At 39.9% G+C, this 14,519-nt stretch overlaps 1 protein-coding gene across 1 annotated transcript in view; it reads left to right on the top strand.

Moving 5' to 3' along the window:
- LOC133655908 (calpain-15-like) overlaps positions 1–14,519 on the top strand; it is a 113,550-nt gene that overhangs the window by 54,801 nt on the left and 44,230 nt on the right. Inside the window, exons 5-7 of the mRNA XM_062056531.1 lie at positions 966–1,189; positions 3,602–3,727; positions 12,150–12,302. Of these exons, the coding sequence (XP_061912515.1) occupies positions 966–1,189; positions 3,602–3,727; positions 12,150–12,302 (503 nt within the window). The remainder of the gene's footprint in view (positions 1–965; positions 1,190–3,601; positions 3,728–12,149; positions 12,303–14,519) is intronic.

Genomic DNA, 14,519 nt, shown 5'->3' on the forward strand with positions numbered 1-14,519 from the left:
CAATATAAAAACATGTATCGTGAGCCAATTTTTAGCCATATCGCCTAGCCCAGGGGTCGGCAACCCGCGGCTCCGGAGCCGCATGCAGCTCTTTGACCACTCTGATGCGGCTCAGCTACATACTTGCTGACCCCCCCGATTTTCCCAGGAGACTTATGGATCTCAGTGTCTCTCATAGATAACTCCCAGGGAAAATCAGTGTAAGATGTGTGGCTGCTGAGGTAGTACGCCTTGCTGTCACTTACGTGAGCAAGCTGACACTGCATTCTGCATGTGGTCGAGCAGGTACACTGTTTGGGCAGACTGTAGAGGGCGCCAAAAGCAGTGTCATTACGCCCTGTTATTCGGGAGTCTCCCGGGAGAAATGAGAGGGTTGGCAAGTATGACGCTATCAAGCGCCATTCATTCGAAACTCGCGGGCTGCACTAACATCAAATTTCCACATTAAAGTGCGTGTGTCAGAGACCCCTGGTTAACATAGCACAAAGCATTTAAGCTTTGTATGCGGTGTTTTTCATTTAAAATTTTAAATTTTGTTTTGTGGCTCCCATTATTTACTTTAATTTGTGAAACTTGCCAAAATGGCTCTTTGAGTGGTAAAGGTTGCCGACCCCGGGCCTAGCCCTAATTTGAAGTATACGAGTGCTTTAAAATGTTGGTTGCTCTACTCAGCTGTTTGTGTGAGTCTAGTGCCGTGTTATACTTGCTGTACTGTTGTTTACAGTGAATTAATCAGCGCTATTATTGCTGACACAGCATTGCGCTCCTTACCGCTAGTACAAAATTGGTTCTGTTGCTGCTGTGTTGTGCTATATATTTGTTATTAAATTTCCTTCCCACTTCACATCAAATCAATATTAAAGGAAAACATTTTTTTAGTTCTTCAATATAACAACCTCTCCAATTATCACCTGCTTCCCACCATCCAAAAGTTGACATGTAAAGCTTGGTTGTGGTCATTCCAGGCCCAGAGGAGGCAGCTGTGGGTGGCGCTCATTGAGAAAGCCCTAGCCAAGCTCCACGGCTCCTACTTTGCCTTGCAAGCAGGGCGTGCCATCGAGGGCTTGGCCACACTGACGGGGGCTCCGTGCGACTCCCTGATGCTGCAGGTCAGCTCCACCAACCCACGGGAGGAGCCCATCGATACGGACTTGATCTGGGCCAAAATGCTGAGCTCTAAGGAAGCCGGGTAAGGGGAATTATCTTTGTGTAGAACTATTAAGATGGCAATTTTTTTGTTTTGTTTTTAGGTGTACAGTAAATCCTCTCTATTTGCTGGGGTTACATTCGGAGACCAACTGCGAAGGGAGGAAAAATGAGAGTGATTGAGTCACCCTTAAAAATTAGCATTTCCAATAAGAGTAGGAAATGTAATTATTAGATTAGAGTCAGCTTCAAAACAATCCCCGTTTCCGTAGCTTACGAGCTAAATACATAGAGGCAATCAAGGTTTTAATGCCTTAGAGCAGCAGTTCCCATTACGACGATCGCGAGCTACCGGTCGATCTTAGAGAGGGTGTGAGTCGATCACCAGGCATTAAAAAATATACATTAGGGTAACTGCCAAGATACCTGTGGCGGTGGGTGCATGGTCACCATGACGTCATTGAGTAATTTGCATAATTTGCAATGACGATATGATTTTCTTTAAAAAGGCTAAAAAAATGTATACATACATTTAAAACAAATCTGTTATTATTAATTAGAATTCACTTCTTTTTTTTTATCGTTATGCCATATTTTCAATTGTTGCTGTTTTTTTTAATAATAATAATAATACATTTTATTTAGTATAGCGCTTTTCAGGGTACTCAAAGACGCTTTACAGGATAAAAATTAAAATAGAAAACAGTTCAAAGTAATATTACAGGAGATATAAAAGCAGTACATAGTAAAATACATAATAACACTGGACATTACAAGACGGGACATTACAAGACACAGAACAATAATCACAGGTTAAAAGCAGATCTGAAGAGGTGTGTTTTGAGAAGGCCTTTGAAGGTAGGAAGGTCTGAGCAGTCACGGATGGGTTTGGGGAGAGAGTTCCAGAGGGTGGGAGCAGCGATGGAGAAGGCCAGGTCCGAAACTTGGTTCTGAGTGGTGGGGAGAGGAGGTTGGCGTCGGAAGAGCGGAGGCTGCGTGAAGGGGTATGGCGGTGAAGCAAGTTGGTGAGGTAGCAGGGGGCCTGGTTGTGGAGGGCTTTGTGGGTGAGGAGGAGGATTTTAAAGTGGATCCGGTGAGGAACGGGGAGCCAGTGGAGTTTCTGAAGGACTGGGGTGATGTGCTCACGGGAGCGGGTGTGGGTGAGCAGGCGGGCGGCAGAATTTTGAATGTATTGGAGTTTATTGAGGATTTTGGAAGATGAGCCGTAGAGGATGCTGTTGCAGTAATCGAGTCTGGAAGTGATGAAGGTATGGATCAGGGTTTCAGCGGCAGAGAAGGAGAGGGATGGACGGGGACGGGCAATACAATGAACTTTGTTCAACACTTGTTTTTCCAAGTGTTACAAACATTTAATGAGTGTTTTTATTAAAAACAACTAGCAACAAATCTAAAATCTTCTTCTGCTGGGTCGTCCTCACTATCTGTCAGAGAAGGCATTTCTCATAATCCTTACTGCTTGCCTGTTGTAATTTCAAAAAGGACCTAAAGTACAATCATGTATTATTAACTTGTGTTCATTTTGCTGCAAGTTTTGAAGCTTGACAGTAACAAGTTAACGGGGACCTAGCTGTATAATGATTTTAATTTACTCTACATTTAAATCACTTCCTTGTGGTCTAGATAATATCATATTGAATATGCTTTAGTGTAATTGTTGCATGAATTTTGCGCCACAGTCACATTTATAAGCAATTTTTTGATTCTGTCTGCAAAATGTTCGTGCGGAGGCGTTTCCAGATTGCAAATGAAACCACACCCCACCCTCTCCAAAAGTATAATCTTTTCTGTTTTAAAAATGTACACTGTTAAATATATATCTTGAAGTCGTCGCCACAATTTCTTTTTCAGTTCCGGTCAAAAATAAAATGCATAACCATTATATAGATTCACCCGTTCAAAACACTTTCCGACTACATCATAAAAAAGCTACTTTTAGCAGCATTTATGTCACTGCATGTTACATGTCGGTGTTATCGTGCGCATGCCAAGATAGTACGTAAATGATACTTTATCTTAACCCATCTTGTGTTTCCTCAAACAAAGTAGTAATAGATTTTGGTTGTTTTTTAATAGAAAAATATGGTAAATATGTTTTGTTTTTTTCAGTTTGTGTACTGTACAGTATGTTGGTAATGAAAGAGGTCCTGTAACAGTCACCCTGATATCCACACTTCCAAAGCAGCTTCAGACAAACTAGTCCATCCCCAACGTGGCTCCATCATCAGCAGCCAAACTGGCGGCCCATCTGTCAGACAAGCTGCAGTATGTTTTAATAAATCAAAGCCAAGCATGTCATGAGAGCGTATACTATTGGCAAAAGCTTCATCAGCAAAGTGGAGGAGTGTTTGCAATTCATGGCCACACATACAACACAGATAAATACATTGTGTACGGCAAGACGGCGTGAAAGCTGACTGTTGTTGTTGTCATATAGGTTTCTGATGGGCGCCTCGTGCGGAGGAGGCAACATGAAGGTGGATGACGCCGTTTATGAATCGCTGGGATTGCGACCTCGCCATGCTTACTCCATCTTGGATGTACGAGATGTTCAAGGATACAGGTATTGAAAAACATATTGTATGACAAACAATACAATAAAATGTACTACTAACAATTACAGTGGTTTTATCAGTTAATACAATAATATTTAATATTTAGCGGACTCATGCGATGTCTCCTTTGTGCTGCTTCTCCGTCGTGTAACAGTAGGAATTGTTATCGTTGTTTATGTTGCACACGGAAGTCTTTGAATGGCGGACCGGTGAGGTCAGAGTTGACAGTCACCGACATGAATTTCTGCATAAGGCCCAGTAAACAAGGCTAATGCTCAACTGTCCAATTTGTAGAGATACGAGAAAGAAAGAACTGAAATACTGTATGTCGCACACCATTCAGCAGCTTCTTCATATTTTCATTGATTAACGCCTGCGGTGTGGAAGTTATTTTGCCGCCCATGCTGGATTCTGCTTCAGGGTATTACAGACTGACCGTGCTGCTACTTGGTTGGTCATGTTTTTAATGGTTTGTTTTTCTGATTTGGTGGCTATCATCTGCTTCTTCTTCTCGGTGTCTCCTATGCACTAATTTTCTTAGATACGATAGTTGAAGGGCAGGACTGTGTTGATTTAATAGCTTTAAACAGTGGACCTATGATGATTTTAAACTACATTTAGAACACTTTCCTGTAATATGCTATGGTGTACATGTTGCGTACATTTAGCTCCAGTCACATTTATAACCCGTTTTTATTTTCTAAATAAATAAAAAAATATTATAATCTGTTTTGGATTCTGTCTGCAAGTTGTTTGTTTGATGAGGCACTCTCAGATTGCCAATGAAATCACGCCCCACCCACTACAAAAGTATCATCATTTATTTTTGAAAATGTAAAGTGTTTAAATATATAACTTAAAGTTGTCACCGCAATTTTTTTTCCAGACACGGTCAAAAATCAAATTAATGCATTATATAGATTCATCCGGTCACAAAATTAGGTACACCTGCACACTCTCCGATTCACAGCTGCATAAAAAAAGCTGCTTTTAACAGCATTTATGTCACTATATTTCGCACGTCAGTGTTATTATGCACATCATTAAGATAATAACATTTTATCTTACCTCTTATTTTTGTGTGTTTCATCCCAGCTTGAAGTAGAGAGCTTCACTTATATGTCCAATAAAGTGCATCCAACATAGCCAGACTGCAAAACCCGGCGAACAATAACAATAACTAATCAAAACAAAATGCACGATGACTAAAACATGACAAAATTAACTGAGATTTTTGTCAAAGAATAAAAGAGACGAAAATGTTGACATGAACAAAATCCAATCATATTTAATGTTTGTTTTGTAGATGGCTGGGACAAGTTGGGAATCTAGCCAATCACAGCGTACATATGAAAGACGGGTCCGGGTTAGTTACCAATCAGATGTGTTTCCTTGTGAGATGAGGAAGTTGGATTTCTCACTGTCAAAACAAAAATGTATGGCTTTAACATGTACCACATTGTAATATGTGTACACCTGGAAGAAAGTGAAGAGGACACATTTTATTTTTGACGCTATGTGATGCCATTAGCAGTGATCAATTGTGATAGCTACACAACTGTAAGTTAAAGTGAATTCTGCTGTGTTACTTCTTTACAAAAAACAATCAAGTAATTGTATTTTCTTTAAGAAATTGTTTATTTATTGTTTAATCTAAATGCATTGCAACTTTTAATATAGTCCAATGCGCTTATGTCACACGCGCAGTGGTTCTTAATTATTTATTTATTTATTTGAGGCACACATTTGTTGACAAATGCCCCGCAACCTTGAGAGGGACAAGCGGTCAAAGATGGATGGATGAATTTTGCTGCTTCCGGTTCTGCCACGCTCATAAACAAATTATGATCAAAGCATGCATCGTAACTCTGTTTCACAACACACATATACATACATACCTGCTTTGCCAGAGATGTAGCTATAAAAAAAATAGAAAAAGTGCCTGAAAGATATTTATTGGCGTTGACCTGTGGAACAAAAAATTACTTATTACATCATTCCTGACCATAAGACCATGTTACTTTTGTCTTAAACAAATGTTTTGCAGGTAGTCTAAATAAAGAAGCTTTTACAATTAACTTTAAAGAGGCCTTATGTCTAATACTTTTTTATTTTAGTCAGCTAAATTTATTGTAATTTTAGCTGACTAAAAGGTTGTGTAATTTCATTGACTAACATTGGACTAAACCAAAATACATTTTTGTCAAAAGGCTCAGACTAAAAGTAAATTAAAAACTGCTCTCAAAATTAACACTGGATCGCAACAAATGTGGGTCACTCGCAAGTTGAGCTACCACTGTATATCATCTGGACAGTGTATGATAATAATGTGATACATTATTATAATATTTTATGGTGAAATTTGGGTCAATACCTTTCTCCCATGCTCCAAAATGAGCACTATTGTGTTTGTGAAAGCATTCTTCTAATACAGATCTTGTTTTGTATCAAAGTAGATGAGCGAGTGCACGCGTCTTAGGCAGAAACAAACACCTCTGACAGAATATCTTGCTATCTTGTTTGATGGATACCCTTGAAGTTCGCTCATGAACATACGCTTCCTTGAAGTAGAAGTGCCTCTGCTCGTTTAAATTCTCCCAAGGCTTGTGAGTCTCCTTTTTGAGTCCTTGCCTTCCCTTCAGCTGCAGCTCTAATTAATGCTAGCATGAATCATACACTAAAAGATTTTTCTCACTTTATAAGTTGTTTTTATTTCAAATAAACTCTTTCCATAATCTCAGTTTGACCTAGATTCAAAGATTATTAGATGTGAATTATGTATCATGATATCTAATTTCGTATGTTTTTTATCTTGTTTTAAAATGGATCAGTCTTTTGTCAGGGCGCTTTTCATATGGAGAGTAGACTGGGTTTGATATACATAGAAGGCAGGTGCACCCTGACCACAGTTTAACCCCTTTGATGGAATAAGAGGAGGACGAGGGGGTCGCACAGTGATAGCACACACAATGCGGGGGATTCTACTAACGTTACCTGTGAGAGGAAATGGAGAGTAGCTGGGCAGAAATAAAAGAGTCTTAGATGTCATTTTCTCAAGAGCCACATACTTTAATTTCCTGCCATAAAGCAAGTGGAGTGGAAGTGCTTGATCCAAAATGGCAATCAGGACATGAAACGTGTTTTTTGGAGCGGCTCTTCACCTCGGCCGCAGATGTTTGGGAAAGTGAGTGCCCTCCGTTGAAGTGCTATATTATACTAGAATAGGTTGATAAACGTCATCAATCATCCCTGAAGCGAGCAGCACAGAAGGCGCTGCCACCATTTTGGTGCCCGCTTGTTGTTCAAAGACTTCAAAGATTGTTATTGTTAATTTTTCCATCCATGCAAGACATACAGAAGAATGGAGATACACAATATCCAACCTTGGGGAGAGTGCCTGCTGCGTCCAAGTGCGCTGACAAACAGATTGTCATTTCAAAAACCAGAAAAGGAAAAATTACTTGAATGTTGTCGTTACAAAACAAAAATAGTAAAACAATTCAGGTCCAGATAGGGGGGAAAATGGTATTGGCTGATTTGATTTATTTATTTGAATTAGAACGTTACATATTAATCAATGTGTCAGCAAAAACAGTTGCAACATTAGCACAAAATCTGAATGCGTCTATTGTCCTGAGACAGGTAGAAAAACACAAACATACAGTTAGACCAGTGTTTTTCAACCTTTTTTGAGCCAAGGCACATTTTTTGCATTGAAAAAATCCGAAGGCACACCACCAGCAGAAATCATTAAAAAACTAAACTCAGTTGACAGTAAAAAGTTGTCGCAATTGTTGGATATGAATTTAAACCATAACCAACCATGCATCACTATAGCTCTTGTCTCAAAGTGGGTGTACTGTCACCACCTGTCACATCACATCATGACTTATTTGGAGTTTTTTGCTGTTTTCCTGTGTGTAGTGTTTTAGTTCTTGTCTTGCGCTCCTATTTTGGTGGTATTTTCCTGTAGCAGTTTCATGTCTTCCTTTGAGCGATATTTCCCGCATCTACTTTGTTTTAGCTATCAAGAATATTTCAGTTGTTTTTATTGTTCTTTGTGGGGACATTGTTGATTCGTGGATGCCCTCTTTGCTCCACAGTAAGTCTTTGCTGTCATCCAGCATTCTGTTTTTGGTTTACTTTGTAGCCAGTTCAGTTTTAGTTTCGTTCTGCATAGCCTTCCCTAAGCTTCAATGCCTTTTCTTAGGGGCACTCACCTTTTATTTATTTTTGGTTTAAGCATCAGACACCTTTTTACCTGCACACTGCCTCCCGCTGTTTCCGACATCTACAGAGCAATTAGCTACCGGCTGCCACCTACTGATATGAAAGAGTATTACACGGTTACTCTGCCGAGCTCTAGACAGCACCGACACTCAACAACAACACATATTTTGCAGACTAGAATTACCGTATTTTTCGGACTATAAGTCACAGTTTTTTCATAGTTTGGCCGGGGGTGCGATTTATACTCAGGAGCGACTTATGTGTGAAATTATTAACACATTACCGTAAAATATCAAATAATATTATTTATCTCATTCACGTAAGAGACTAGAAGTATAAGATTTCATGGGATTTAGCGATTAGGAGTGACAGATTGTTTGGTAAACGTATAGCATGTTCTATATGTTATAGTTATTTGAATGACTCTTACCATAATATGTTACGTTAACACACCAGGCACGTTCTCAGTTGGTTATTTATGCGTCATATAACGTACACTTATTCAGCCTGTTGTTCACTATTCTTTATTTATTTTAAATTGCCTTTCAAATGTCTATTCTTGGTGTTGGGTTATATCAAATAAATTTCCCCCAAAAATGCGACTTATACTCCAGTGCGACTTATATATGTTTTTTTTCCTTCTTTATTATGCATTTTCGGCCGGTGCAACTTATACTCCGGTGCGACTTATACTCCGAAAATTGCGGTACTGGTTTGCAAAAAATATTTTTAACCCAAATAGGTGAAATGACATAATCTCCCCACGGCACACCAGACTGTATCTCACGGCACACTAGTGTGCCGCGGCACAGTGGTTGAAAAACACTGAGTTAGACCCTATGGACACATGGACATTTTAATTTTTAATGCATTTTTAACTGTTTTATATATAGAATGTTCTGTACTTACTGTGATTTTTATTATTATTATTTGTAATCTTTTACCTTTCTTTTTTAATCTGTACAGCACTTTGGGGCAGTAGTGTGTTTTAAAATTGTGCTATATAAATAAAGCAACCTTGACAATAGACAAACAATAACACCACAGGTACAAATAACCAGAGTTTTAAAAGAAAGAGTCCAAGGAGAGGTTCATCCATGGGAGCATGACTAGTTTGACTTCAACCAGTTTTTAAGGGCCCCTTTAAAGGGGAACTGCACTTTTTTGGGAATTTTGCCTATCATTCACAATCCTTGTGTAAAACAGGAACACATGTGTTTTTTATGCCTTCTAAAATGTTGTAAGTATATATGTAATGTAGTAACGGGCACAATTATAATAATATTTAATATTTATTTTTATATCAAAACGCATCACAACGTTCACGTTTTTTCCCCAACAACATCACTGATAACTGCTCATTGCAGACTTTATGAGAGCCAACATCCATGCACCCATTTCCTACCGCATGTACCTTACGGGGTCGCGGGGGATGCTGGAGCCTATCTCAGCTGCATTCGGGCGGAACATAATTAAACATCACTTACTGTACAAAGTCTGCTGTCATTAGGATGCCAACTGATAGAATCGTGTTATATTCCAATTAAGATGAAAAATGACTCATAATCCTTGCAAAGAAAAGTGGGAACCAAGCGTCTTTTTGTGTCGTTCTCGCCATTTCCAGGTCTAAATTGGCTATAATAGTGTACCAACTTGTCGGATTACATCCTCGTCCTTCTACTATCCAGGTGAGATGCATGATTTATGATCTGCAATAAACTTCCATGAGCAAGGAAGCGTGGAAACAGCTGACCACTCGATGAGGAAAACATAGGGACACACGCTAGGGATCACGGCGCCGCTATTAATAGTTTGTCTTCGTTAGTGCTTATAATAGCAATAACACTAATACTTGGTTAATATTCAAGTCATAAAATGTAAATGGAGTATTGTTGTCGCCTTTCGAATGGTTATTTATCAGACTTTATGGGCGGAATAGAGGAGCTCCCATTGGCTACGCTGTAAGCTGACTTTTTTTAGGTTTATTTACGAGTTAGAATGTGTTTTTAAAAAAATGCATCCGTCTTTCATAATAATTGTGAACGATAAAAGAAAAAGCATTTCCCCTTTAAATGTTTTGTATGAAACTGAAGTCCCCAAGAACGACAAGAGTCCTTAGTCGCTGGTGACCTGTCCCTGGTCCTACCCAGGCTGGCTCTGCAGTAGCTTTGTGTTTTGGGCCCACTCTCGATGGGGTACATGTCGTAGGTCTCGGAAACGTACCGCTGGAGAAGCTCCCTGCTGGCGTTGCCTGGTCTGCCGATGCCTTTGCTGTTGCCACCATCTCCACCGCTGCCACAGCTAATGTCGTCGTACTCAAAGCGGTCCTCTTCCCACCCAGTGTCGCCCGTGCGCCAAAATGCATTTTTAGACAATATGATTTGCCTAAGCGGCTAGGAGACACCAAGAGTAACAATCGGTAGAAAATGGATTGAAAAGGAGAGATAAAAAAAATAATAATAATAATTTTCAAAAACATTTTTTAACTTGGGACTTCCCAAGGGCCAGAATTTGAACGCTGGCGGGCCGTAGTTTGGGTACCCCTGGTTTAGGGTCTTCCCTATCTTCTGTATTCCCTATCTTTCCCAAAAATGTTGGAAAATAAAAATGTAGATCTAATAACTCTAGTCATTTGACACTACCGCTTTATGGATCAATTGTTTAAAAATAGACCAAGCACATTCTAAAAATGTACAAATCATAATGTTTTTTTACACTTACATCATTCGGATAATAGTACTATCTTCATTTGTCGTTATTCAGACATTCTAAATAAATGATGTGATAATGTTCATCATAATAGGTGGAATTGAGTCTGGCAGAGTTTAATAATGCTCCCATTGGTGTTAATTTTTAATCTATCAGAAGATGAAATCAATAATAATATCAATATCAAATTAAAGGATGCTATTGATGTATTTTACTAATTTTCCTTAACTAACATCCTGTGGTTTATTCTGTACATACATCTACAACATAACTTGTGAATCTGGACTTACTTCTTTATTCACACATTGAATTAGTAAGGGATAGATATTATTTCACCATATTTATGTGTGCCCAGTAAATGTGTCCGCAGTCATAAATACAACACAAAATGTACCGATTTTTTAAAGCATGTATTTGGGTAGAAATGTCACAGGTTTTATTACCAACATCTTTGACAATCAAGGCATGAACGTAACAATCCACATTTTGTATACTATCACTAATAAGCAGCGTAAGTACGTAGTGTCCAAACACGGAAGTGTTGCCTCAATCTTAACACGCCCCCTCTGAAGTCATGCACGCTCTAGCGCAGGGGATACAAAAAATTGCTATTGCGACATCCAGTGGACACATTTAGAACAGCAGTTTAATTCATTCAAAAATTTCAGCTGATTTTATACTCGAAAACCTGTTCACGAACTGATCAGGCCTGCAGGCAATACGTTTGACACCCCTGATTTAAAGGCTTTAATTCACTGGCAATCACAGTGTTTTTTGCGAAAATTAGCTGAAACTGATCAGTGGCTGACCGATCGGCACATCCCGACCAAATACAGAACGGCTGTAATCAAACAACTTGTCGAACATTATTTCCTGTGTGTATACAACTCGTTCGGAGGGCTTACAGCCCACCTCCACAAACTCATCTTCCCCCAATTTCAGTGCAAAGTGTAACCCATGGATTTTCTTTCATTGTAGAAATACAAAAAAAAGTACCGTATTTTTCGGATTATAAATCGCAGTTTTTTTCATAGTTTGGCCAGGGGTGCGATTTATACTCTGGAGCGACTTATGTGTGAAATTATTAACACATTACCGTAAAATATCAAATATTATTATTTATCTCATTCACGTAAGAGACTAGGCGTATATCAGCACATTCTCAGTTTGTTATTTATGCGTCATATAACGTACACTTATTAAGCCTGTTGTTCACTATTCTTTATTTATTTTAAATTGCCTTTCAAATGTCTATACTTGGTGTTGGATTTGATCAAATTTCCCCAAAAAAAGCGACTTATGTTTTTTTCCTTCTTTATTATGCATTTTCGTCCGGTGCGATTTATACTCCGGCGCGATTTGTAATCCGAAAAATACGGTATATAAAAAATGGGAAAATAGTGCAAAGGTCATCATGGTAATAGAAAAAGGGTGAATAGTGCTAAGTGGCCTGATTGAGAGATATGTATTGCGATTTTCCTTTCTCACAAGGTTGCTTCGCCTCCGTAACCCGTGGGGTCGATTCTCGTGGAACGGCAGCTGGTCAGACGAGTGGACGGACTGGCCGCAGCACCTGCGTCATGAGCTGATGGCTCACGGGAGCAGCGAAGGGGTCTTCTGGATGGAGTACACCGATTTCATCAAGTAAGAAAAACACCTCTGAAAGAGAGTTGGGCTCAAACTTGGCCTTCAATCACTTTTAACTAGCCATGTGATGCATTACATTGTAATTGTATAAATACATTGAACTTTGGCAACACTAAATTGGCCCTTGTTAAAGTTAAAGTACCAATGCTTGTCACACACACACTAGGTGTGGTGAAATTTGTCCTCTGCATTTGACTGTGTGAATGTGAGTGTGAATGCTGTCTATCTGTGGACAAGTGGTAGAAAATGGATGGATGGAGGGATAGATTGATGAACTGAACTGAATGCCATGCCCCCTAGTGGCCCCCAGGAGCCATTACAGCCTCTTCAAGCAGCTCATGCATAACAGGAATATTTTGTCAGCACAAGAGCCATGATGCCCTCATGCTGTGGTGTTTTCTCTCCGCACAGCAGTCAATCACTGCACTCAGCAGCCCGATGGCTGCTCTGATGCCTTGATGCTTATCAAATGTGAGCAACGGTGACTGCCAAACATACACTTTGTCGTCATTCCAGACAAGCAGCTGTCACCAATGTAAAATGCATGGATTTTCAGCTGGGTTTGGGTTCATCTGAGGAACTACTTGGCACAGGCAAATGTCAAAGCTTTCGTTTGTGCGCAGCAGTGATGAAATGTCATCTAAGTTCCAGCATGATGGACACGTGTCATGTGACCGAGCGTTTAGTAATCTCATTGCCTCGTAGGACTTTACTCACCATCTGGTTTTGGCACCAAACTCAGCAGAGGGGTTGTGGTTGTTGTTGTTGTTGTTTTTATAGCATGTTGTGTTGACAAGCACGGAATGGACTCCTTCCAGAAGCGTGTACTTGTAGCATTTTTATTGTCACTCTTGTGTTTTGGTTTAATTAGAATCATCTTTGAAGCGCTTACACACACGCACAGCAGTTGATTCACAAGAACGGATTTAATTTAGGATGCTAATGTTTTTCAAGCAACTCCAATTTGGAACTACTGCTTTCAATCATACTAATAAATCAAGTAATTAGCAAACATTAGCTTCCTTAATTTTGCACAGATGTTGCATCAGAGAGCTGGCGTTTGTTTCACCTTTGCCTTTTCTACAGAACCTAGCAAAGTCAAACATGATATTTAAACAAATATAATAATAATAATAATTAGAGATGTCCGATATTCCCATATTGTCCAACTTTTAATTAACGATTCCGATATCAATCGATACCGATATACTGTATACAGTCGTGGAATTAACACATTATTATGCCTAATTTTGTTGTGATGCCCCGCTGGATGCATTAAACAATATAACAAGGTGTTCCAAAATAAATCAACTCAAGTCATGGAAAAAAATGCCAACATGGCACTGCCGTATTTATTATTGAAGTCACAAAGTGCTTTTTTTTTTAACATGCCTCAAAACAGCAGCTTGGAATTTGGGACATGCTCTCCCTGAGAGAGCATGAGGAGGTTGAGGTGGGCGGGGTTGAGATGTGTGTGGGGAGGGGGGCTAGCGGGGGGTGTATAATGTAGCGTCCCGGAAGCGTTAGTGCCGCAAGGGGTTCTGGGTATTTGTTCTGTTGTGTTATGGTGCGGATATTCTCCGGAAATGTGTTTGTCATTCTTGTTTGGTGTGGGTTCGCAGTGTGGCACATATTTGTAACAGTGTTAAAGTTGTTTATACGGCAACCCTCAGTGCGACCTGTATGGCTCTATTTTGAGTCAGTGCCTTTTATACAGAACAGCAAAACAGAAAAAAAGGTGGGAAAATGTCAGCTCTTACAGGCAGTGTAAAAGGGGCGGTGGTGTTGTACCTCGTTCAAATACTATCTTGGAAGGCAGAAAGTCAATCCAGCTAAGTCAGCAGGCCCTGACCGAGTCAACCCCTGGGTCCTGAAGACTTGCGCTGCTCAGCTAACTGGGATCCTGCACTCCATCTTCAACCTGAGTCTGAAGCTAGAACGGATACCAGTGCTATGGAAAACATCCTGCATAGTGCCGGTGCCCAAGAAGCCCATCCCATCGAGCTCAAATTACTTCAGACCTGTAGCCCTGACGTCCCAGGTCATGAAGGTCCTCGAGAGACTTGTGCTGGATCAGCTGAGGCCACTGGTGGCTCCTTCCCTGGATCCTCTACAGTTTGCATATCAGCCCCATGTAGGAGTGGACGATGCTGTTATCTACCTGCTGCATCATGCTCACTCTCACCTGGATGGTGGAAGGGCACTGTGAGGATC

This window comes from Entelurus aequoreus, linkage group LG08, assembly GCF_033978785.1.
Source record: "Entelurus aequoreus isolate RoL-2023_Sb linkage group LG08, RoL_Eaeq_v1.1, whole genome shotgun sequence".
NCBI lineage: Eukaryota > Metazoa > Chordata > Actinopteri > Syngnathiformes > Syngnathidae > Entelurus > Entelurus aequoreus.